This window comes from Schistocerca americana, chromosome 5 (genome assembly GCF_021461395.2).
Source record: "Schistocerca americana isolate TAMUIC-IGC-003095 chromosome 5, iqSchAmer2.1, whole genome shotgun sequence".
Lineage (NCBI taxonomy): Eukaryota > Metazoa > Arthropoda > Insecta > Orthoptera > Acrididae > Schistocerca > Schistocerca americana.
The window spans coordinates 460,379,703-460,406,200 of record NC_060123.1 but is presented as its reverse complement, the minus strand read 5'-3'; the positions used below and the strand labels follow the sequence as shown (position 1 = coordinate 460,406,200).

Below are 26,498 nucleotides of genomic sequence, written 5' to 3'. Positions count from 1 at the left end.
CTTCCTCAAATCCTGCCCTGAAATGAGATCCATCCTTCATGAAATCCTCCCCACTTCACCAAGAGTGCCTTTCCGCCGTCCACCGAACCTTCGTAACCTCTTAGTTCATCCCTATGAAATCCCCAAACCACCTTCCCTACCCCCTGGCTCCTACCATTGTAACCGCCCCTGGTGTAAAACCTGTCCCATGCACCCTCCCACCACCACCTACTCCAGTCCTGTAACCCGGAAGGTGTACACGATCAAAGGCAGAGCCACGTGTGAAAGCACCCACGTGATCTACCAACTGACCTGCCTACACTGTGACGCATTCTATGTGGGAATGACCAGCAACAAACTGTCCATTCGCATGAATGGACACAGGCAGATAGTGTTTGTTGGTAATGAGGATCACCCTGTGGCTAAACATGCCTTGGTGCACGGCCAGCACATCTTGGCACAGTGTTACACCGTCCGGGTTATCTGGATACTTCCCACTAACACCAACCTATCCGAACTCCGGAGATGGGAACTTGCTCTTCAATATATCCTCTCTTCCCGTTATCCACCAGGCCTCAATCTCCGCTAATTTCAAGTTGCCGCCACTCGTACCTCACCTGTCATTCAACAACATCTTTGCCTCTGCACTTCTGCCTCGACTGACATCTCTGCCCAAACTCTTTGTCTTTAAATACGTCTGCTTGTGTCTGTACATGTGTGGATGGATATGTGTGTGTGTGCGAGTGTATACCCGTCCTTTTTTCCTTTTTACCCCTCTAAGGTAAGTCTTTCCGCTCCCGGAATTGGAATGACTCCTTACCCCCTCCCTTAAAACCCACATCCTTTCGTCTTTCCCTCTCCTTCTCTTTCCTGATGAGGCAACAGTTTGTTGCGAAAGCTTGAATTTTGCGTGTATGTTTGTGTTTGTTTGTGTGTCTGTCGACCTGCCAGCACTTTCATTTGGTAAGTCACATCATCTTTGTTTTTAGATATATATTTCCTACGTGGAATGTCTCCCTCTCTTATAACCATATATATATATATATATATATATATATATATATATATATATATATATATATATATATATATAAGGTGTATGTGCGGATGGATATGAGTGTGTGTGCGAGTGTATACCTGTCCTTTTTTCCCCCTAAGGTAAGTCTTTCCGCTCACGGGATTGGAATGACTCCTTACCCTCTCCCTTAAAACCCACATCCTTTCGTCTTTCCCTCTCCTTCCCTCTTTCCTGATGAGGCAACAGTTTGTTGCGAAAGCTTGAATTTTGTGTGTATGTTTGTGTTTGTTTGTGTGTCTATCGACGTGCCAGCGCTTTCGTTTGGTAAGTCACATCATCTTTGTTTCATATATATATATATATATATATATATATATATATATATATATATATATAATGGAAGGAAACATTCCACATGGGAAAAATTATATATAAAAACAAAGATGAGGTGACTTACCGAACAAAAGCGCTGGCAGGTCGATAGACACACAAACAAACACAAACATACACACAAAATTCAAGCTTTCGCAACAAACTGTTGCCTCATCAGGAAAGAGGGAAGGAGAGGGGAAGACGAAAGGAAGTGGGTTTTAAAGGAGAGGGTAAGGAGTCATTCCAATCCCGGGAGCAGAAAGACTTACCTGTCCTTCTTTCCCCCTAAGGTAAGTCTTTCTGCTCCCGGGATTGGAATGACTCCTTACCCTCTCCTTTAAAACCCACTTCCTTTCGTCTTCCCCTCTCCTTCCCTCTTTCCTGATGAGGCAACAGTTTGTTGCGAAAGCTTGAATTTTGTGTGTATGTTTGTGTTTGTTTGTGTGTCTATCGACCTGCCAGCGCTTTTGTTCGGTAAGTCACCTCATCTTTGTTTTTATATATATATATATATATATATATATATATATATATATATATATCACTCAAAGATTGCTTGTTACATCACAAAAACACAGTACACAGTACTGCATCTGTTTGCATAAGCTGGACATATTTTAAATAGTGAAAATGCACTTTAAATGGCACATAAGGTAAAATCTTTAATAATACTTGGCTGTGGTAGTCAAAAAATCTTCATGCATTGCCCTTTTTACAGCTAAATGCATTTTCTTTAATATCTCTCTACCTCTATCACTATGTTTTGTTTTACAGGTATCATGTAGTACTGGCTGTTTCTAAAAAAATGTATTTACAGAAACTGTACACCACGAAGAGCCCCATCATGAACTGTTCTACACAGTACATATTTACCCACAGCTTACTCAATTATTGCTCTAAATCTGAGCTCAGTTTCTCTACATGCTCCTGCTCAGAGACAAATTTTTTTGAAATCCTCCTTGAGTTGTGAGACTACTGCCTCATTATCTATTTTATAGAACATGTTTATTTTTCACCTCAATTATTCATCTTTCAGTTCATCAGATTATACAAAATTTAAATGACAAAATACTGTTAACTGGTATTTTCTGTGAAATGTCAAAAGAATTTGATTTCACAGTCCTCAGCATTTTTCTACAAAATTTCAAATATCATGTCCTCAGATATATTGCTCATAACTGGTTTACATCCTCTCTAACTAAAAGGATGCAGTTTGTTCCATTCAGAAACTTGGAAAGTTTGCACAATGAAACAGCATCTTCAGAAAGGGAATAGTAACTACAAGTGTACAATATAGATTGACATTGGGTCGGTTCTTGCTATATACAAAGGAGCTTCATTGATATACCCAAGAACCATAAATTTTTCTCTTTACTGAATATGCACATATTATGATCAGGTATAATGCAGAACCTATTTTAAATGAAAACAATATTTTCTTGAAAAGTAGCAACTGGAAATGGACTGTCACTGAATTAATATAAAACGCAATACATCCAATACAGCACTGCACAAAACCTGACCTCATCAATAAAAATAATTTATGCAGCTGAATTAATAAATGAAGTTGTTGTTGTTGTTGTTGTTGTTGTTGTTGTCATTGTCGTTGTTGTTGTTGTGGTCTTCAGTCCAGAGACGGGTTTGATGCAGCTCTCCATGCTACTCTATCCTGTGCAAGCTTCTTCATCTCCCAGTACCTACTGCAGCCTACATCCTTCTGAATCAGCTTAATGTATTCATCTCTTGGTCTCCCCCTATGATTTTTACCCTCCACGCTGCCCTCCAATACTAAATTAGTGATCCCTTGATGCCTCAGAACATGTCCTACCAACCGATCCCTTCTTCTAGTCAAGCTGTGCCACAAATTTCTCTTCTCCCTAATTCTATTCAATACCTCCTCATTAGTTATGTGATCTACCCACCTAATCTTCAGCATTCTTCTGTAGTACCACATTTCGAAAGCTTCTATTCCCTTCTTGTCCAAACTATTTATCGTCCATGTTTCACTTCCATTCATGGCTACACTCCATACAAATACTTTCAGAAATGGCTTCCTGACACTTAAATCTATACTTGATGTTAACAAATTTCTCTTCTTCAGAAACGCTTTCCTTGCCATTGCCAGCCTACATTTTATATCCTCTCTACTTCAGCCATCGTCAGTTATTTTGCTCCCAAAATAGCAAAACTCATCTACTACTTTACGCGTCTTATTTCCTAATCTAATTCCCTCAGCATCAACTGATTTAATTCAACTACATTCCAGTATCCTCATTTTGCTTTTGTTGGTGTTCATCTTATATCACCCTTTCAAGACACTGTCCATTCCGTTCAACTGCTCTTCCAGGTCCTTTGCTGCCTCTGATAGAATTACAATGTCATCAGTGAACCTCGAAGTTTTTATTTCCTCTCCATGGATTTTAATTCCTACTCCAGATTTTTCTTTTGTTTCCCGTACTGCTTGCTCAATATACAGATTGAATAAAATTGGGGACAGGCTACAACCCTGTCTCACTCCCTTCCCAATCACTGCTTCCCTTTCAGGCCCCTCGAGTCTTATAACTGCCATCTGGTTTCTGTACAAATAGTAAATAGCCTTTCGCTCCCTGTATTTTAGCCCTGCCACCTTCAGAACTTGAAAGAGAGTATTCCAGTCAAAATTGTCAAAAGCTTTCTCTAAGTCTACAAATGCTAGAAATCTAGGTTTGCCTTTCCTTAATCTATCTTCTAAGATAAGTCATAGGGTCAGTATTGCCTCATGTGTTCCAACATTTCTACAGAATCCAAACTTATCTTCCCTGAGGTTGGCTTAGTTGAGGAGTTTTTAAGATATATGGGCAAATTAGACTTAGCCTGGGAAAGAAATGAAAGGCAAGATAATACTAGAAGTAGAAAATTCAGAGCTTTCAATGATCATTTCGAACATAGGGATAGGAGGGGCGATTTTAGAAATGAAAATTATAGGGGAGAGTACCAAGGGAACAGTAGATTCAGAAATGATGACAGAAGAAATGGGGACAGAAATGATAGGCACAGACCATAGAACTGAAATTTTGAACCAAGAAATAGGCAGTGGAGACAAGGTCAAGGAAATAATGGTAACAATTTTGATAACAGACGGAATGGCCCGGAAAACAGGCCTGCCTCCTTTGGAGCCTGGCGGAGTGGGGCAAATAGAAATGGTATTTATAATCAGGCACATTGTGGTGATTTCAGAAGGGGAAGGGGTAGAACAAACAGGTCATATCAAAACTATGTATCCAGAAGACAACCTGAAGTGAACATAATGAATTTTGATAGAGAATTTTTGGAGAATTTTTTATCTGAGAACAAAGATGAACAAAAATGGAAAAGAAAATCTGAATTTAAAATAGAGGAAAACATTTTGACAAATCCCTTTGATAGTAGTAATGTAGTAGTAGTTACTGATAGTGATGAGAACAGATCTGATGAGTATGGTTTAGTGAAAACGTTGAGTGATTGTAAAATGGGTGAAAAAACTGATACTGGTGATGCATGTATGGAAACTGATGATCAAGTACTTAGAAATGAAAGTGAGGATGACAGTGTTATTCCAAATAAAATTTCAGTATGCAATAAACAGGAAAAAGATGACGATGTAGAACAGAATGATCATAGTCTTGAAGTTGTTTGTGTATTTGAAGAAGTGTGTGAAGATGGAAATGAATTTAGTGTTGAGAATAATATTAAGTGTGATGATAATGTTCTTGATGATAATGATGAGGTTGATGATACTATATTGCTCACAGAATTGGATGGAATGGTACATGCAGAAGTTAAGGTTGACGATTGTATGCTGAATGATTCTGGAAATTCTGATGCAAGCTTAAGTGATTATTTTGAAACAAGTAGAAAAGTACATGATAGTTTAATCTTGCCAATAGATGTTCAGTGACATTGTGTGTGAATGTAGTGGCTATAGTAACAGATGTAACCATAGTAACCAAAGGTTTAAAATCATAAATGAAATTTGTCAAAATGTGTATTTAGGGAAGAAAAGTTGTTTTGCAAATTTGAAACAGGCATCTAACAGTACTTCAATCAGTGAATGTGTACAAGTAGTGGAGGAAGGGAATGTGTGTGTGTTGAAATTAGTAGCTTGCAGACAGATTTGAGGGACATTTGCAAAAGTAATTACCCAGTCAGTGAAAGTACTACAAAACCAAATGAACAACCAGCAAATAATAAACTTGTGCTGAAAAATTTATACTCTAGCTACACAGCCAAATCTGTGTTGTACACCTTGTCATGCCATGCTATGAATATTTTGATCCAGTAGTAATGAAAAAACTAATTGAAAGAAAATTACAACTCATAAGAAGTGCGATTAATGTCCACTGCTTTCTGTAAATTCAAACACTGAGAAGTGGAAAATCGGATAACTGAGCACATTTGAAGCTAATACAGTAAAATATATTTTTTTTTTATAGTTTACATTTATACATTTTTTGTGAACATTCACGTATTTGCCTATATTTTGTCTATTCATAGAGTGGGGGTTGAAAAGTGAATGTTTGAACATTTGTGTATGCTTTTACTTGGCATAGATTGGAGGTTGTTAAATATTTATGTAGAATAATTTGAAATTGTTGAAAACACACATCCAAATGCATACACATTTGTATATCCAAATTCCAAAAGGTTATTTGGACTTAGGAATGTTACACAGCTGAAATCTTACAGACAACCTTAATTACCCATTTAGCACCATGATATTTGTTCTTGGATATTTGACACACCATTGGAAATCTATTTGATAAGCATCTTACATTACACTGTCATATCATACAGTATACTTTAGCAAACCCTATGGTACATACTTTAACCCAGTGAAAGTGAAGTAACTAATAGAAAGAAATTTATTCTAATCTCTGTTATCACTGAATATTTGAATTTTTTAAATTCTTATGTCCATCATGAATTACGAATTAAAAAGTGATTTGAGGAGTTGAAATAGTTGAAACTACATTCTGTGCACTGTATAGTCAAGGCAAAATCTGGGGGTGAAAATCCTCTCAGAAACATTTTTTTCAGTAATTTTGTGGTGAAATGTAATCGGTAGGGCATCTGTGGTACTTTCGTAGAGACACCATGTTGCATATGGTGCCATACCCCAGCTAGTGACTTCAAGTTTATTTTCTGGGATCACTTCTCTTCTACTATCCTTTGCTACTGTGTACCAGTAATGTAGGAACAGAGTAATTTAGTATATGGTCCATGTTGCAATCCAGTTATTGTAGGAAATGGGAGCAATCATGATAGGATCTGACTGACTGTTTGTGCAGTATGGATATTAAATATCTGACAGGTGTTGTTCAAAAATATTGTTTGGTACCCTGAATAATGAATATAGCTACCAAAGCAAACCCAAACATATGTACCATAACTCCACTACACTATAACCATGTAGAGTTCCATTTTCAAAGAAGAAGGCAAGACATAAACACAATCTCCATATTTATTCTTTCAAGACCATGAATTCTGATGAAACATGTAGTGACAGACATAACAGTATTGTGAGGACAGTAAGAACAGATGCTATTTCAAATGATGACAACCTCAAAACATCCTGTCAAAACTTCCTCAGGAGGTTACAAGCTCTTTTTTGCAATCTGGGGGTGGCGAGTCCAAGGCTCCAAGCTGGTATGACTCTTTCTTTTTTCAAGTCGCATCCTCTCTTACTTTTCTGTCCAAACTGACCCTTCTTCCACTATCCATGTCCTCCAATAGTTAGTAAGTCAATGATTGGTTAATAGAGAGAAAATGTTGTTTAAATGAATACAGCTGGTCAGAAAACGTAATAATGCAACATATGTATGATTTTTGAGGAGAGTAGGTCTGAAGTTTGCTTATGATGTCTGTGCAGTTATAGTGAAGTACTGTTACTTTACATTTTGGATATTATACTCTCATTGTGCTGATAATTTTGTGAAAAGTTGAGGAAATGTTTAGGGTTGGTGTGAAGTTTACTCGTGATGTCTGTACAGTTATAGTGAAATTCTATCACTTTACATCTTGGATGTGATTACAGTTAGGTTAGACTGTTTATTGTCTTCTATATGTGTTCTGATTTAAACATTAAGACTGAATAGGGATGCTAGTTTGTGCAGTTATTATACCAATTATGTGAAAGTCACTGGATACAATATCGATTAACTGTCAGATATGAAAATATTCAATGTCATAATCTTGTCTATGTTATTCATTGGAACTACTGTGTACATGGCAAAGGAACATTTCTCAGAAAGGAATTTATTATGTTTATATTACTTGAATGGCTCCATCTGTGGAGTACGAAGAAAATGGAAATTTATGTTGGAGATAGTTATTGGGAAAGAAGTGTCTCTGATTCTCAGGTTTTGAGATTCCTGCAGTTTTTCTTTTAATGTTATTTCTACTGCCTCAAAGAGCACTATGGTCAGCCACTGGAAGTCGTGTTTACTAATTATTTTACCTTTAAGATTATAAGATAGGGATGATGTTTGTTTCATAAATGGTATCAGTATATAAAGTGCTCTTTTTCTAAAAAAAAAAAAAAAAAAAAAAAGTTTGAGGGTACTCCAACAGCAAATGCAAATGAATAAAGAACAACAAAACAGAGGTGGCAATGAATCGCGAAGGATCATGGTAGCAGGACCATAGAGACGTCTATCGGTAGCTCGTTGGTTGAGCGTCCGCATATCCGTTTAGCACTACCATCGCCCACTATTAGCGGGCGAGGGCACTACATGCTTGTCGAACTGGCTGCCAGCGATTCAGTTGTCAAGAACAGTTGCAGCAGCTTTGAAATGCTTGAAACAATGACATCACTTTTCCACCAAAAACTGTGCTGGTATTGTTCGTATTGCAATTACCAACACGAAAAAATTAAATAAAAAATGTAGGCCTGTGAAATAAATCTTTGGCACTTTTCCAAGTTCTCAACATCGTAAAATAATTACTTTGTTGATGAAAAAGTTTAGGGGTATGCATCCCCCAGGATTCCCCCAGAAAAACAGCACTGAGTATATATTATACTATCTGTTTGATGTAGATTTAAGGTGTTATGTATATTACTTTTGTCATAATATCTGCTCAAATTGGCAAACTGCTCAGCTATAATAAGCCATTGCTTTTCACTACGTGTGTGTGTGTGTGTGTGTGTGTGTGTGTGTGTGTGTGTGTGTGTGTGTGTAGGTTTCCAAATACTTTAACTTGAGATTTCCACAGGCAAGTGTTGGCCTATAGCCTGAAACTGAAAATTGTCAATCTTAACATATGAATAGATTGTAGGATTTTAAATGGTTACATTCTTGTATGACACCAATCTAGAAGCTTGTATATATTTTCTCCAACTGAAATACTTCACAGAATTAGGTTTATATCTAATGGGATGTACTTAATGAAAACCAGTTCAATTTTATGTTTTTATATCAATTGAATTCTGATGGTCATAAACAGTTCCTATGTAATAAGTAGCAAAGGCAAAGCTATGGCATGAGGATTTATATTCATGGTAAAGCTGTTGTCCTTGCAGACATCTGATTTCAGATGGAGCCTAGATCATTCATTATTCGCTACATGATAAGGAAATGAATTAATCATACCTACAGAATGGCTGAACTAACCATTTTTAGTCCTAACTTTTGACCCGTTCAAATGTAACCTGTGATACTTCACACATTGTCCTAACATATGTTGAAACCTACCCTTACCTGTGTCCAATTTTCTTTGCTGTCTGATCTGATGTAGCTGCATCATGTCTAATGTAATGATGATCAACGAAAAGTCTGTCAACTGGTTGTGAAGCAGTATATGTTCTGGAAGTAATGTGCTAGTACTTAATTTATCAATGTAAATCTGATTCTATGGTTGCATGTGGCCATGTTGGCTCACAGTCTCTAGGTGGAAGATGCTGAAAATTTGGAATGACAACATTTAAGCTATGAAAACATGATATCTTTGGCAATTATTGTGGGCAGATTCCTTTATCTGTCCTCGTGGTTTCCTGACCTGAAATGTTCATGTGGGTTCAGTCACTCTAAAGTCTGAGTTCGACTTTTGGACTTTTGGTCCCTCAGGTGGTACAGTCATTATTTCTTGGTGTATTTCAACCGTTGAAAACTGACATAATTTTTCCATAAAAACTGATGTCTGAAAGGCCAACAATTACTGTTTCTTGTCCAGCATGAAATGGGAACTGGATTAATTTTCTTTTTAACATTTCATATTTGTATAGATCTGAACTTGTTTTATTCCTGTGACTAGTTTTAGATTTTTTGGTATGCCTACTTGTTAGGAAAGATAGCTAAGCAGATTAAATTTTGAAAATGGATTTTGTGTATATAAAACAGGAATTTATTTGAGTAGTATAAGTAGTTTCATAACAGGAAATTATTTGAGTATTTGATTGAGGATAAGTAGTTTAATTTTTTTTTTTAAGTTGTGTATGTAAGCTCTTAACTCAGAACATATTAAGTAGTAAGTAGTAAGTGAACAGAATTACAGGGACATTGGGATACCCAGGGTAAATGTGGTGATGTAAGCCCAAAGCTATTTAAATCATTACTGTAGTAATGCAGGAGTAGGTTTAATAGTGAATAAAAAATAGGAATGCGGGTAAGCTACTGCAAACAGCATAGTGTACGCATTATTGTGGCCAACAAAGACACAAAGCCCATGCCTACTACAGTAGTACAAGTTTGTATGCCAACTAGCTCTGCAGATGGCGAAGAAATTGAAGAAATGTATGACGAAATAAAAGAAATTAATCAGATAGTGAAGGGAGATGAAAATTTAATAGTCATGGGTGACTGGAATTCGGTAGTAGGAAAAGGAGAGAAGGAAACATAGTAGGTGAATATGGATTGGGGATAAGAAATGAAAGAGGAAGCCGCCTGGTAGAATTTTGCACAGAGCATAACTTAATCATAGCTAACACTTGGTTCAAGAATCATGAAAGAAGGTTGTATACATGGAAGAACCCTGGAGATACTAAAAGGTTTCAGATAGATTATATAATGGTAAGACAGAGATTTAGGAACCAGGTTTTAAACTGTAAGACATTTCCAGGGGCAGATGTGGACTCTGACCACAATCTATTGGTTATGAACAGTAGATTAAAACTGAAGAAACTGCAAAAAGGTGGGAATTTAAGGAGATGGGACCTGGATAAACTGAAAGAACCACAGGTTGTACAGAGTTTCAGGGAGAGCGTAAGGGAACAAATGGCAGGAATGGGGGAAAGAAATACAGTAGAAGAAGAATGGGTAGCTTTGAGGGATGAAGTAGTGAAGGCAGCAGAGGATCAAGTAGGAAAGAAGACGAGGGCTAGTAGAAATCCTTGGGTAACAGAAGAAATATTGAATTTAATTGATGAAAGGAGAAAATATAAAAATGCAGTAAATGAAGCAGGCAAAAAGGAATACAAACATCTCAAAAATGAGATCGACAGGAAGTACAAAATGGCTAAGCAGGGATGGCTACAGTATAAATGTAAGGACGTAGAGGCTTATCTCACTAGGGGTAAGATAGATACTGCCTACAGGAAAATTAAAGAGACCTTTGGAGAAAAGAGAACCACTTGTATGAACACCAAGAGCTCAGATGGAAACCCAGTTCTAAGCAAAGAAGGGAAAGCAGAGAGGTGGAAGGAGTATATAGAGGGTCTATACAAGGGCAATGTACTTGAGGACAATATTATGGAAATGGAAGAGGATGTAGATGAAGATGAAATGGGAGATACGATACTGCGTGAAGAGTTTGACAGAGCACTGAAAGACCTGAGTCAAAACAAGGCCCCCGGAGTAGACAACATTCCATTGGAACTACTGACGGCCGTGGGAGAGCCAGTCCTGACAAAACTCTACCATCTGGTGAGCAAGATGTATGAAACAGGCGAAATACCCTCAGACTTCAAGAAGAATATAATAATTCCAATCCCAAAGAAAGCAGGTGTTGACAGATGTGAAAATTACCGAACAGTCAGTTTAATAAGCCACAGCTGCAAAATACTAACACGAATTCTTTACAGATGAATGGAAAAACTAGTAGAAGCCGACTTCGGGGAGGATCAGTTTGGATTCAGTAGAAATGTTGGAACACGTGAGGCGATACTAACCTTACGACTTATCTTAGAAGAAAGATTAAGAAAAGGCAAACCTACGTTTCTAGCATTTGTAGACTTAGAGAAAGCTTTCGACAATGTTAACTGGAATACTCTCTTTCAAATTCTGAAGGTGGCAGGGGTAAAATACAGAGAGCGAAAGGCTATTTACAATTTGTATAGAAGCCAAATGGCAGTTATAAGAGTTGAGGGGCATGAAAGGGAAGCAGGGGTTGGGAAGGGAGTGAGACAGGGTTGTAGCCTCTCCCCGATGTTATTTAATCTGTATATTGAGCAAGCAGTAAAGGAAACAAAAGAAAAATTCGGAGTAGGTATTAAAATCCACGGAGAACTAATAAAAACTTTGAGGTTTGCCGATGACATTGTAAATCTGTCAGAGACAGCAAAGGACTTAGAAGAGCAGTTGAACAGAATGGATAGTGTCTTGAAAGGAGGATATAAGATGAACATCAACAAAAGCAAAACGAGGATAATGGAACGTAGTCGAATTAAGTCCAGTTATGCTGAGGGTATTAGATTAGGAAATGAGACACTTAAAGTAGTACAGGAGTTCTGCATTTGGGGAGCAAAATAACTGATGATGGTCAAAGTAGAGAGGATATAAAATGTAGGCCGGCAATGGCGTTTCTAAAGAAGAGAAATTTGTTAATATCGAGTATAGATTTAAGTGTCAGGAAGTCGTTTCTGAAAGTATTTGTATGGAGTGTAGCCATGTATGGAAGTGAAACATGGATGATAAATAGTTTAGACAAGAAGAGAATAGAAGCTTTCGAAATGTGGTGCTACAGAAGAATGCTGAAGATTAGATGGGTAGATCACATAACTAATGAGGAGGTGTTGAATAGGATTGGGGAGAGGAGAAGTTTGTGGCACAACTTGACTAGAAGAAGGGATCGGTTGGTAGGACATGTTCTGAGGCATCAAGGGATCACCAATTAAGTATTGGAGGGCAGTGTGGAGGGTAGGAATCATAGAGGGAGACCAAGATATGAATACACCAAGCAGATTCAGAAGGATGTAGGTTGCAGTAGGTACTGGGAGATGAAGAAGCTTGCACAGGATAGAGTAGCATGGAGAGCTGTATCAAACCAGTCTCAGGACTGAAGACCACAACAACAACAACAACAACAACAACTGTAGTATCAAGGTAAGAATGGATGTGACATAAAAACTCTAAGTAAAAATTATTTTTAGCACTTAGGTGATCAGCCCAAAGAGGCATTCCACTCTGTTTCTTTATGAATCTGAAACTTGTAGTGATTTGATGCGATATTTCTGGACCTTATTTCTATATTTTCATGTTTATGTACTAATTATGTTTGATTATGTTTAATTAATATTTTGTCTAATCTAGTTGAACCTGGTACAAAATAATTTATGATAATTTTACATATTTGGTTGAGAATATAGTTCAAATTTCATTATGATGTATGAGTACAATTCATTCTGGAGATTAAGCAGAAATCTGATCTCATATCTTACATAAATTGCTTGTCCTTCCAATTGATTGCAAAGTGAGTACTGTTAAGTTGACCTGCCATAAAAGGTTTTGTACAACTTTTTGTTGCACAAACCCTTTTTGGGGTGTTGAAATGTAACAGTCCATTTGAAACCAATTTAACAAACACATATTTTTCAACGATAAACAGTAATTTCTGATGTAGGTGTGCAGATAAACGTGTACTTGTGGAATGGATACAAGGAAACCAGTTATTATATTATAATTGCATTGAAGGGTGTAGGTCCTGAAATTGGTAGGAACATTCCCCGAACCATGAACCTTTTTTTAATTGATAAAAATAGTAAGAAGACTGTTAACACCACATATCTGAGTATTTATACATGGTTAAGTTATTATATACTTGAAAATTCAATTTTGTATTCATTCTATAAGAGCTATTGTAGTTGTTGAAATGTGTCATTGGTTTTAAAATGAGAGCTTTAATTGTAATTTTGTTAAATAGCCCTTTTTTAACAATAGCGAGGACGAGGATTGCTTGGAATCATATATATGTGTGTGTGCGAGTGTATACCTGTCCTTTTTTCCCCCTAAGGTAAGTCTTTCCACTCCCGGGATTGGAATGACTCCTTACCCTCTACCTTAAAACCCACATCCTTTCGTCTTTCCCTCTCCTTCCCTCTTTCCTGATGAAGCAACCGTTGGTTGCGAAAGCTTGAATTTTGTGTGTATGTTTGTGTTTGTTTGTGTGTCTATTGACCTGCCAGCGCTTTTGTTTGGTAAGTCACATCATCTTTGTTTTTAGATAAATTAATAGTAGCTTTTTCATGATAGAAACTTTTCAATTTGAGTTTCTTATCTACTGTTTCTTATCTACTGTGATCAATATACCACCTCCATTTTCCAATTGCAAACCATTTTAATACCCACTTGGATTAATAGTAGCTTTTTCATGATAGAAACTTTTCAATTTGAGTTTCTTATCTACTGTTTCTTATCTACTGCGATCGATATACCACCTCCATTTTCCAATTGCAAACCATTTTAATACCCACTTGGATCTATGAAAAAATGTTGCTGTTGTCAATTTTGTGTCTGGGGTGGCAGATTCTGTTACAAGAGTTCAGTCGATATGTGTTGCAGTAGCCACCGGAAAGATTGCGGGAGGCGCACATCAGCATGGCACGTCACAGACAGTAGTTGCCGCAAGTAAAGTCCTGTCCACCAGAGGGCACACGAGAATTTGGCTGCGCCCTCTGCCGGCGGAACAACAACAACTCAGGCAGCACGGGCCGTGCCCAGTCAGTTTTACATCGGGCATGCCTAGCAGACAGTTCCCGGTCTACACTATGTGAAGTGCGACGGACAATGTGAATCGTGTTAATACACAATTGGCGATGAGTAGGGTCATTCTTTCACGTGTTACATTGTTGTTCCTGTTTTGCAGCTTATCCACGGCGTGGAGGATTTAGTGCGGCTTTTGGTTGAGCAGCAGACGGAGCTCATGGCAACCACGAAACAAGCGCTTCTGGCATTGCTCTTCACGCAGTCTGCTCCAGCGCCGTACCCTCCTCCCTTTCCCCTGTATGACGAGACGGCGGAGGATTGGGATACATATGAACATCGCCTTCAGCAGCATTTACAGGCATTTCATGTTGCCGATTTGGAGGTATGTCATGCTCTTTTCTTGTCTTGGATATCTCCTTCGCTGTATCAAGCTTTGCGGCAGCTAGCGCCATTCCAGGAACCCTTGTCCTTGCCTTTTGATGCACTGTGTTCATTGCTGTCTTCATATTATCGCCGCCGCATGCATGATGTGGCGGCTAGGGTCGAGTTCTATCAATGCAAGAAACAGCTCCATCAGTCTTACCAGGTGTGGGCCACTACCCTGCACAGTCTTTGTCACAAGTGTCATTTTGTCACGGAGCAGTCACGAGAGTCGTATGCCCACGTTATGGTGCGAGATGTCATTTTTCGTTCGGCCCCTGATAGGGAGGTCCGGCAATGGGCCCTGCAGTTGGAAGACCCTTCCCTTGAGGAAGTCCTGTCCATTGCTCAATCTTGTGAAGTCACTCACGCCGCAGGTCAACAGTTGGAAGCATGGTGCGACGTCACGGTTCAGGGCAGCGCGGCCGCGTCCACCGCATCTGGGGTGGACGATGTGCAAGCGGTACAATCCGGCCATTATGGCTGCTCCCGCATGGCGCGTAAACAGAGTTCCGGCCGCCGGCCCCTGTTACCGTCCTGTGCGTCACGCTATATACATCATAATCGGTCAGAGTGCCCCCAGCGTAGGGCCGTTTGTTGCAAATGCAATAAAAAAGGACACATTGCTAAAGTTTGCCGCTCAGCCTCCGAAGAATCGAAGGAAGCAGGTACAGAGGACATGGACGTTGACATTCAGGAAGTTTTATCAGGCCAGGCTCCCGACGCATTGGCACACAAACTCTTTATCAAGGTGTCCGTTCGGTCACGCCGATTACAACTGCAAGTAGATACGGGTGCAGCAGTTTCCTTGTTGAATGCACAAACTTACTCCGACCTTGGGTTGCCCCCATTGGCGCCAGCTTACCGGCATCTCTGTGGTTATGGTAAACAGTTCATTCCCCTACTGGGTCAATTCACTATCAACGTTACTTACAATTCAGTCACTTAGCATCTTACTTTTATTGTTGTCAGTGATGCAAGCTCCACTAACCTTTTTGGACTGGATGCCTTTCAAGCTTTCAGTTTTTCTATCGCAGACACTATACAGTTGGTCTCCGAAGACATTCCCTATCAATCATTGGAATCTTTGACCTCTGACTTCAAATATATCTTTGAGGAGGGCCTGGGGCGTGTTTCAGACTTTGAAGCTCACTTAACATTGAAGGCATCAGCTTGCCCGTGTTTTCTACGCGCAAAGCAGATCCCCTTGGCTCTCTGCCCTCAGGTAAAAGCAGAGCAAGACCGGCTGACAGCCCTCGGGGTCATTCTTCCGATTTCTTCTACTGAGTGGGCTTCACCCCTCATTATTTTCAGGAAACCCTTGAGAAAATTACGTCTTTGTGGCGATTTCAAGGCCACCGTTAATTCCCAATTGGTGGTGGACACCTATTCGTTGCCTCGTTCTGATGAATTGTTCTCCGACTTGGCAGGAGGCCAATATTTTTCGACAATCAATCTTTCGGAGGCTTATCATCAGATACCACTTGATGATGACTCTAAACGGCTGGCGGTCATCAACACCCCGTTTGGCCTTTACCAATACCAGCAGTTGGCCTTCGGAATATCCAGTGCCCCGATGATATTTCAGCGTTATCTTGAGCACGTCATGTCAACAATCCCTCATTGTATTAATTACCTGGATGACAAAATTGTCACAGGCCGCAGCACAAAGGAACACTTGCACAACCTTCGAACCCTCTTTCTCAAATTCAGGTCCGTGGGCCTGCATTGCAACCTATGTAAGTCAAACTTCTTCCAACCGTCCATTGAGTATGTGGGCTGCACCATCTCTCGGCATGGCGTCCAGCCGCTAGAAAGTTTGGTCCAAGGTATTGTCGACCTTCCGTGGCCCGCTTCACTGAAGGAGTTACAAGCTTTTTTAGGCAAGATTGCCTATTACCACTGGTTCATTCCCAGGGATTCCACCATAGCCCACCCCCTGTACAGCCTTCTGCGCAAGGGTGTTCCTTTTGATTGGTCGTCTGCATGAGAGCGAGCATTCACCTCGTTGAAGGGCCTCCTCATGTCAGTGCCTTGTTTGGCTACTTTTGACCCCAATAAGCCGTTGGTCCTGGCTACAGATGCTTCGCAGTATGGGGTGGGGGCGGTCCTGGCCCATCGCAATGCTAATGGCTCCAAGCAGCCACTGGCATTTGCATCTAAAACTCTTAGTCCAGTGCAGGCCCATTACTCCCAGGTGGAAAAAGAGGCTTTGGCCATTGTCTACACTGTTACCAAGTTTCACCCTTTCTTGTATGGCACGAAGTTTCAGTTAATCACTGACATAAGCCATTAATATCGTTATTTGGCCCCACCTCTCAGATTCCAGATAGAGCAGCCCACAGACTGCAGTGCTGGGCATTGTTCCTCTCTAAGTACCATTATGACATTCATTTTCACCCTACCGGACAGAATGGCAATGCCAACGCTCTTTCCCGTCGTCCGGTGGGCCCGGATCCTAAGTTCGATCGGGAGAAGATTATGTGTTTTCATTTGGATGTGGTGTCCCACCAAGCGGTTCATGGCTTCCCAATCACTAGTTCTAGAGTCGCCAGGGAAACAGCAGCTGATCCGGTTCTCAGGCAAATAGTTCACCTCGTTCAGCAGGGGTGGCTGTCCCGACCTCCAGGCCGGGCCTCGGACCCTCTTCGTAATTATTTTGTTATATGCGACCGCCTCTCAGTCTTGGAAGGAGTTCTCCTTCTGGCTACCGATGATACAGCTCCTCGTGTGGTTTTCCTGCAAGTTTGCGAAGGGAGGTCCTCACGTTATTACATGAGGGGCACTGGGGTGTTTCCCATACTAAAACCTTGGCTCACAGACATGTGTACTGGCCCGGTATTCACAGAGAAATTGAGCACTTGGTGGCCGCCTGTTCCCAGTGTGCAAGCCAACAGGCATCTCCCAGGTCAGTGTTTTCTTCATGGCCGCCTGCAACCCAGGCATGGGAACACGTTCACATAGATTTTGCGGGCCCGTTTCTCAATGGCTTTTGGCTCATTGTCATTGATGCTTATTGCCGATTTCCATATGTGGTTCGCTGCTCCTCAACCACTTCACAGGTTGCAATCCAGGCACTCACAAAAATCTTTTCTGTGGAAGGTCTGCCAGTCACCCTGGTATCGGACAATGGACCTCAGTTTATTTCGCAGACCTTCCAGGATTTTTGTAGGTGCTTCGGTATTCCGCACTTTTGCTCTCCCCCCTTTCATCCACAATCGAATGGGGAAGCTGAGCGCATGGTGCGCACATTTAAGACGCAGATGAAAAAGTATGTGGACGAATTTCCTGCGGAAGAGGCATTGACGTTTTTCCTGATGGCATACCGGACCACACTGATGGGAGAATGCAGCCCCGCAGAGCTCCTCAACGGGCACCAACCTAGGACTCTGCTGCACCTCCTCCGGCCTGGTCCTTGCCAGTCTTCGCAAAATGAGGTACCTGCTTTCCACCGGGTATGTTGGTCTGGGCATGTGGGTTTGGCCGCAATCCACATTGGATACCGACGGTGGTCCTGCGCAATGGCCGCCAGCTCTATACCTTGCAGGTGGGGGACCGGGAGGTACGTCGTCACCAAAATCAGCTACGTCCACGTTTGGGCACCCACCCTCCGACACCTCAGGTGCCGGCTTCCCCATTGCTGGCACCAGTGTTTTTTTCTCAGGGGATGCTACCGCCCCTCCCACCTGTGACTCCGCCACACTGCGATGGTTCTCAGCCTTGGCGGCCTCCAGTAGCTCCAGCTCTCAGGAGCCTGGTTCACCTGTGGTTGCACCTTCCCCGTCGTCCCCACCACTGGGTCTTGCCCCTCCCGAGGTGGAACGGGATCCAGAGTTCGACAGCTTGTCACCCGTTCTGTCCTGGGCTCCGTTGGTGGGACAACGGGGGCCTCTTCGTGTGGGTCACTTCCAACCATATTCGAAGGTTCTGGCTCGAGGGTTGGCAGATTCCCCCGACTCCAGCATTCCCATGGATGTGGAGGTCATCGCTACTGCACGATGCTCCACCTTCCGATGCAGTGGATCACAGTGGCTTCACCCCATGAAGGAGGAGGAGTGCAGTAGCCACCAGAAAGATCGTGGGCACGGCGCATCACAGACAGTAGTTGCCGCAAGTAAAGTCCTGTCCACCAGAGGGCACACGAGAATTTGCCTGCGCCCTCTGCTGGCGGAACAACAACAACTCAGGCAGCATGGGCCGTGCCCAGTCAGTTTTACATCGGGCATGCCTAGCAGACAGTTCCCGGTCTACACTATGTGAAGCGTGACGGACAACATGAATCGTGTTAATACATGTGTGTTTCTAATAAACTACAAATCTTTCCTGTAGTAGCTGTCAACCTCCTGATGAGATGAAATCTTCTTAAATCTTCATTTGGTGCCAACATCTACTAAATAAATATTCTAACAACTTTGAGTTGCAATTGGAATTTGTTACAAGTTGACAATATATCAGATAGGAGATTAGCATGCATCTGTATGTTAGACTGATGTCCAGTTTAGATTATGACATTCCACCCATTAAACAAAAAGCTAATACAAAAAGAGTCAATACATATATTGACATTGTTGCTATACATTATGTTAGAGTCATTGACATCCCATAGAGTCACACATGGCACAGCAATCTCCTTGCCCTGATGTCAAATACAGGACTACAGCTCTCATCACAGCATGAAGTCCACAAGGAATATCTCACACAAATAAATAGAATAACCACAACAGAATGCACTCTGTAATAAACCCTTACACATAATAAAGATAGCTTTAACTCTTGAAATGATCTTTCTACTCAACTTCACCAAAACACACAACTATGTATGCTTGTTCATTTATATGTCAAACTATAGTCTGATTAAAATTTCTTGATAGTTGATGTCTGTCACTTGCTGCTACAGTGTTGCCACCCTGGCTGCCCGCTAATGCTCGGTTATGGGTGAGACATGAACAGGGTGAGTCACTTCACAAATGCTGTTACGCGCAACACGTAAGAATTTTGGAAGTGGCCACTGCAAGGTATGTTGGAAATGCTCTTTATAGCTCTAAATTTAATCTCATGTCCTAAGCTAACCATAACCTCATGGTGTGCAATGTATCCAAGAAAACGACGGACAAAAATCTACAACAGAACTAAAATCACAATCACTTTGTTAACGGTGACTAAAGATAACCTCTGCAAGAAACTCAAGGTGGAAAAATTTCAGTTTCAGCTCTAAAAGCAAAATGTAATTTCTCGCTGTCACTGGTTACCTGAAACTATCCTCACACAAGTTATATGAGCTGCTGCGTTACCAACCAATGAGCAGTCTTCATTGGCACTTGCTTGCAGTATATAGGTGACTCAGGCAGATTCCAAATTTAAAAAAATGATAGGAAAGAAAGGGCAACTAAATCAATAGAACAATGATAATGGCATGGTAAAGAATTTGAAATACAAAAAATACATTTGATTCAATTACTTAAATAAAAATAATAATCAAGCTCTTTTGATTAGTTTTAGAATTACATAGAATGTGCTACGTTTTGTGAGATTCAGATTAATGACCTTCTGCATATTAGGTCAATGGGTATGATCTGGATGTGGTAGCACTCTGTTATGCTGAATTTTTAACCCGTTCATTCTATTTGTAACTGTTACAAAACATCATTCTCATACATCATGCTGAGGAAGTTCATTCACCAAGAGACAAAAATACAATCTGCCAACATGGCAATTATTCACAACTCAATTTTCTGACCTGATTATACACTTTTACAGTTGTGTATGGGAAGTAGGACTCTGAAGTGTTTGAAGTCAAAGCAATGCTCGCATTCTGTATCACTTACATTTTTCTAAGCTGAGATATAATTACTTGCTATTGTTACTCTTATGGGTGTGCAATTCTGATATTATTGTACAATTGTTATTTCTGTAATATCTTCTATATGTACCATTTTGGTTCCAGCACAAATCTGTGGTCTCCATAACAATTTGATAACAGCATTTTCATACTCTTGCATTTTTCATACTACTAAGGCTGCTAAGGTAACAACTCCACAATAATTTCTCATACTATATGCAACTTGTAGTATTTCAAAACTGAGATGTAATTTATAAATTGTTAACATAATCAATTGGTTGTCCTTTTTGTATATTTTTATTCTTTTCTCTTCTTTATTTTTTAGCCATAAGCTATAGTGCAGTTGAGTTCTATTACAAAAAGCTGTTTCATCCTGCTGTTCATAAATTATTGTACAAATGGCCTTCACTAATTACACTACTAACCCTCTACAACATCATAATCCACAAAACCTATCACTAACATTAAATGCAGCCAAGCACTGAATGATTTCTATAAATTTAAAATCAAACACTGAGCTAACAGTTTATACTAAGTAGGTAAAATGGCATATGGATATTCACCTGCATTTCAATCCAACTGGGTGGCTGTGTGCGACTGCCATTAGCAACTGTCCTGTTGAGGCGTCGTTCACAATATGGAGCATAGCCAGGAGGACCATCACGAATGAATGCCTTGAGATACATTGCGAAGTTCTCCGATGGTGGAAAGCAACCCACACAGAGAGACAGTAGCACCCATCCACGAGCATATGATGCTTTTGTAGGATTGTTTGTAAGTTGCTTACAAATTTGACAGAAAATCTCATCCCTTTAAACATAAAATGCCAAAGAGACATAATTCAACACATCAGTTTATTTTTAGCTACAATCCCCTCCCCCTACTCTCTCTCTCTATCTCTCTCTCTCTCTCTCTCTCTCTCTCTCTCACACACACACACACACACACACACACACACACACACATCCCTCATGGTCCTTAAACCCATTCTCCCACTTACTAGCAAGAAATGAACAAAAAGACAATATGTATTGCAGTCTAATTGAAATTGCTTGATAGTTAATATCTGTCACATGCCACTGCAACACTGTTACAATAGTTGTCAGTTTCCCCTGGACTGAGACTGTAACCTGCCGGTCACTACACCTACTGCCCACAGTGAATGTAAGTCAAGCCACTACAGCAAACATAGTGTGTACTGACATTCAAATTGTGCCCTGCAACTATGTATTGTTGCCATGGCCAGCTCTACCACCAACCACTGTCACCACGTCCACCATATGCACACAGCACTACAACCAGTGATAACTGGCATGGATATCATCTTTATACGGGCATGCATGGGCCTCCAGGCGTTGAATTGTTAATGTGTTCAAGAAGTGTTAATTACTTTCATTGTATTCTTGTTGATGTCACTTCAAGACCCAATAAATTGTATCTCTTTCATGGCTGCATGTTTCCTTCTGTTACTAGTTAGAATACAAGTGGCAATGATGAGGGTCAAATTTTCGTGTGTTTTGGATTCTGTGGTTTTTCTGCAACAACAGCAGGCACAAACAGTCATGTTGGAACAGTTGTTGGCTGCACTGACCACTGACCCAGGTTCAGCCAAGAGTTGGCCACCCTCCACTGCCCCCCCCCCCTCCTCCCACCATACCCCCATCCCTACTGTGACATCGTAGAAGACTATAAAATGGTCAACTTGGAGATCTGTAAAGTTCTTTTCTTATCACGGACAACCCCCCCCCCCCCTCCTGTATGTATCACTTACTGTGCCAGTCAGCTCCTATGAAAGAAAAAATGTCACTTTTTTTGACAATATGTGTTGTTTGCTGTCCTCCTATCACCACAAGCATATGTATGTGGTCACTGCATATGATGAATTCTACCAATATCACAAACAGCTACAGCAAGCATATCAGGTTTGGGCAGTTGAGCTTCACAGCCTCAGCTGTAAGTGTCGCTTTGTCGTGACTAAGTTTTAGGAGTCTGGACACCATGGCCAGAGACACAATCATTAGTTTGGCCCCAGATAAGGTGCATCAATGTGTCCTTCACATTGAGGACCCTACATTAGAAGAGGTTTCAAATGTTGCACAGTTGTTTGAGGTCTCCTGCACTGCAGGCCACCAATTTGAGGCTTGGAGTGATGTTGCCACTGTTGACACCATGCAGCCCTGGCAATAGAGCCTAGGGCACTAGGGGAAGAGGAGGTAGCCACTGTAGAAACAAGCCAACCATGCTGATATTGTCAAACACATTGTTGGCAGCAGCAGGAACAGCAAATGCCAGTTCCTTCATACCTATTTTGTTTTGTACAGCACAACAGGGCAGCCTGCATTGAGTGGTGGGTGTCTTGCCACAAATGTAAAAAAAAGGTTTCATAGCAGTGGCACGTCAACTCTACCATCAACTCCTACACTCATCTTGGGTCAGCAATGTTATTTTCAGGTGCAAATAGAAGCTGTTGCTATTGCCTAAGTCTTGAAAAAGGCATGTGTTATTTTATGGTGCAAAATTTTATCTAACTACCAACAATACGCCATTAGTTTTCCTCTTTAGCCCTTTGGAATTCTTACCAGACAAAGCCATTCATTGTCTTCAATGGTGGGCTCTGTTCTTATCATGGTACAATTATGAGATTTTTTCAGCCTGTTTTGCAACATTCAAATGCAGATGATCTGTCCTGACACCCCATGGGCCCTGAGACCTTGTATGACCAGGAGAATCTGCCCAGCAGCACCAATTTTGTCAATGTTTGCACTTGGCACATCATTCTAGATCTGAGCATTAGTACGGCACCCTTACTAGATTTCAGCATCATCAACAGTCAGCATGGTCACCCCGTCTTCATGGTTCACACCAAAGATCAAATAGTGGCATGCCACTAGAAATGGTCCAATCCCAGGATTGGCATAGGGATCCCTCCTCAGGCCATGGGCCCAAAAGCCTCATTCTTAATTGGTCCTCACCCCTCTGGCCTGGTCATGCCCACCTACCCCAGCACCTGGGGCTTCATCAGCATCAAAGACAGATTTGCTTCCTGTAGCCAGTGTGGGTACTTCCGACTGCACTGAGCAGGTGCCACTGTCAGTGGAAGCCAGTCTCCATCAAGGGCCTCTCCGCTCCAGTTCACTGTCGTCACTGTCCATGTCGGTGCCCCTTGTCATGGATTCTGATGTCCAGATAGTACCCACCCTCCTGTCAAGGGTTCTGTCTACTGGTCACCCCAGGGTCCACAGACAGAAGGGGTGCCCTCGTCCCACTCACTTCCACCCGTATGCACCCGACTGGGTGCATCAGGAACTCCTTTTGCCTTTGGCTGCCACCCTGGCATAACCACAGACACTGCGGACATCTCTTTAGTAACAGCATCACAGATGGCAACACCTGATCATCTCCCCAGCAAAAGAAAAGGAGTGTAGTGACCCACCAGTTACTGCACCTACCATCCACAGTGGACATAAGTTGGGCCAGTGAGGTAAGTGTAGTGCACACTGACATTCAAGCAGCAGACCTGCAACTATCTGAGATGGCTGCCAGGCACAGCCCTGTCACCAACCACCATCACCAGGTCTGCCGTGTGTGCATAGCATTACACCAGCAACACCTGACATAGATAGTGTCTTTATAAAGGCATGCAAGCCCCTCAAGGTCCTCAGCTGTTAATGTATTCATGTGCAGTCCTTAGTATAGACTGCACACCGAACAGTGAAGCACTGCAAAATGGCATCAAGAATGTGATGACCCACTTTCTGATGGAAAGAGTGGGCAGTGCCACACCTCCAGGAAGACAGAGTTCAGCGCCCCCTGTCAACTCTGACTTTACCAGCCACCCATCGCTGGTCAGCCCCAGTTCGGTCGCAGACTTTGACAGCATCACTAGTGAGTAGTAGGAAGATGATACTTAGCCTGCATTCTGCAAGTAGCAATAGTGAGTAAAATATCTGCATGTAGGTGGCACAGGATGCTCATTAAGTCACCTCATAACAAGAAGTTATGACATGTTTCTTTTCTCTTTAGAAATAAAGTGTCATATAATTAGAAAGTTAAATGTATAGATCATTTTGGATTCCTGCCACAGGCCAATACAACTTCTCTCCTTTCTTGTTTGTGTTGGTGCTGCCTCCCACACTAGCTGACACAACACTCCATGATCCAATAAATTGTATCTTTTTTACAGGGATGTGTTTCCTTGTGTTCCGGCTTAGAGCAATGCAGTCAGCCAGGGAGTTGTTTGCCAGCATGAAAAGAATGTGCTATAGTCTGCTGTGGCTGGCAACAGTAAACAGGCCACAGGTAGGGCTTGATAATGTATTATCCATGTATATATCACTACTAAAACATGGAAAATGAACCGACACTTTTCAGTGACAATTTGACAATTCAAGACAATGCATGCATGATGCTGAGAGCTCTTGTTGGAGGAACTGCATTCAAAGGCATAAAGGGTCAACTTTTAAAGTTATTTTAATTATACCAGAGGCAATTTTCAGCAGCTGTTGAAATATACATTTTCTTTTTTTACAATAATAATTTTATACTGCAAATTACAGGATGGATTTAAATTAGAGTGAATATTAATACCTTATTGACAGCATCATAAAAGTAGCAACAACTGTTACACATATTTCTTAATTGTCAAGTCCTGTAAATGTTCCTCAGAATGTTGTAGGGCATCTGTTTATTGTCTGCATGTCTAGTGCCAGATACTCTGGTATTTTGTATGTACAAATTGTTGCTATTTTTATGAAGTTTTTAATTGTAGACAGTGCTTCTGAAGACTAAATTGTTAGGTCTATTTTGATTAGAATGGAAAGAGTTTAATAGATGGGCAAGATACTACTAATACCCTTAGTTCTATTTACAGTGGATGGCATGCCTCTATGATTGTAATGCTTGTAATTCTCCAGATTGCTTTCTTTTATCACACAAACACTGTTTTGTGCCATCTGGGGTAACTCTGCTAAAGCCAGATGAGTCTTTATTTGGCAAAAAAAGCAATTAAGCAATTAGATGCATATATTACCTATGAGCAAACACACCATGCAAAATATATTTCATTGACAACAAATTAATAACTGTCCCAAGTCTATACAGGGTGTTCCAAAAAGGTACAGCCAAACTTTCAGGAAATATTCCTCACACACAAATAAAGAAAAGATGTTATGTGGACATGTGTCCAGAAACGCTTAATTTCCATGTTAGAGCTCATTTTAGTTTTGTCAGTATGTACTGTACTTCCTCAATTCACCGCCAGTTGGCCCAATTGAAGGAAGGTAATGTTGACTTCGGTGCTTGTGTTGACATGCAACTCATTGTTCTACAGTACTAGCATCAAGCACATCAGTACGTAGCATCAACAGGTTAGTGTTCATCACGAACGTGGTTTTGCAGTCAGTGCAATGTTTACAAATGCGGAGTTGCCATGGCGCGGTACGTTTGTATCGAGACAGATTTCCAGAACGAAGGTGTCCCGACAGAAAGACATTCAAAGCAATTGATCGGCGTCTTAGGGAGCACGGAACATCCCAGCCTATGACTCGCAACTGGGGAAGACCTAGAATGACGAGGACACCTGTAATGGACGAGGCAATTCTTTGTGCAGTTGACAATAACCCTAATGTCAGCGTCAGAGAAGTTGCTGCTGTACAAGGTAACATTGACCAGGTCACTGTATGGAGAGTGCTATGGGAGAACCAGTTGTTTCCATACCATGTACAGCGTGTGCAGGCACTATCAGCAGCTGATTGGCCTGCGAATGGTTCATCCAACAATGTGCCAATCCTCATTTCAGTGCAAATGTTCTCTTTATGGATGAGGCTTCATTCCAACTTGATCAAATTGTAAATTTTCACAATCAACATGTGTGGGCTGACGAGAATCCGCACGCAATTGCGCAATCACGTCATCAACACAGATTTTCTGTGAACGTTTGGGCAGGCATTGTTGGTGATGTCTTGATTGGGCCCCGTGTTCTTCCATCCACCCTCAATGG

General features: G+C 41.1%; 1 protein-coding gene and 1 long non-coding RNA gene across 2 annotated transcripts in view; one reads left to right on the top strand and one right to left on the bottom strand.

The window, feature by feature from the left end:
• LOC124616139 (myosin-VIIa-like) overlaps positions 1 to 26,498 on the bottom strand; it is a 388,269-nt gene that overhangs the window by 160,484 nt on the left and 201,287 nt on the right. The window contains exon 22 of the mRNA XM_047144413.1: positions 21,064 to 21,310. Within this exon, the coding sequence (XP_047000369.1) occupies positions 21,064 to 21,310 (247 nt within the window). The remainder of the gene's footprint in view (positions 1 to 21,063; positions 21,311 to 26,498) is intronic.
• LOC124616140 lies at positions 892 to 24,921 on the top strand. Its single transcript, XR_006979847.1, has 4 exons — positions 892 to 942; positions 14,402 to 14,623; positions 19,559 to 19,676; positions 24,684 to 24,921. It is a non-coding gene; the product is annotated as an uncharacterized LOC124616140 (long non-coding RNA).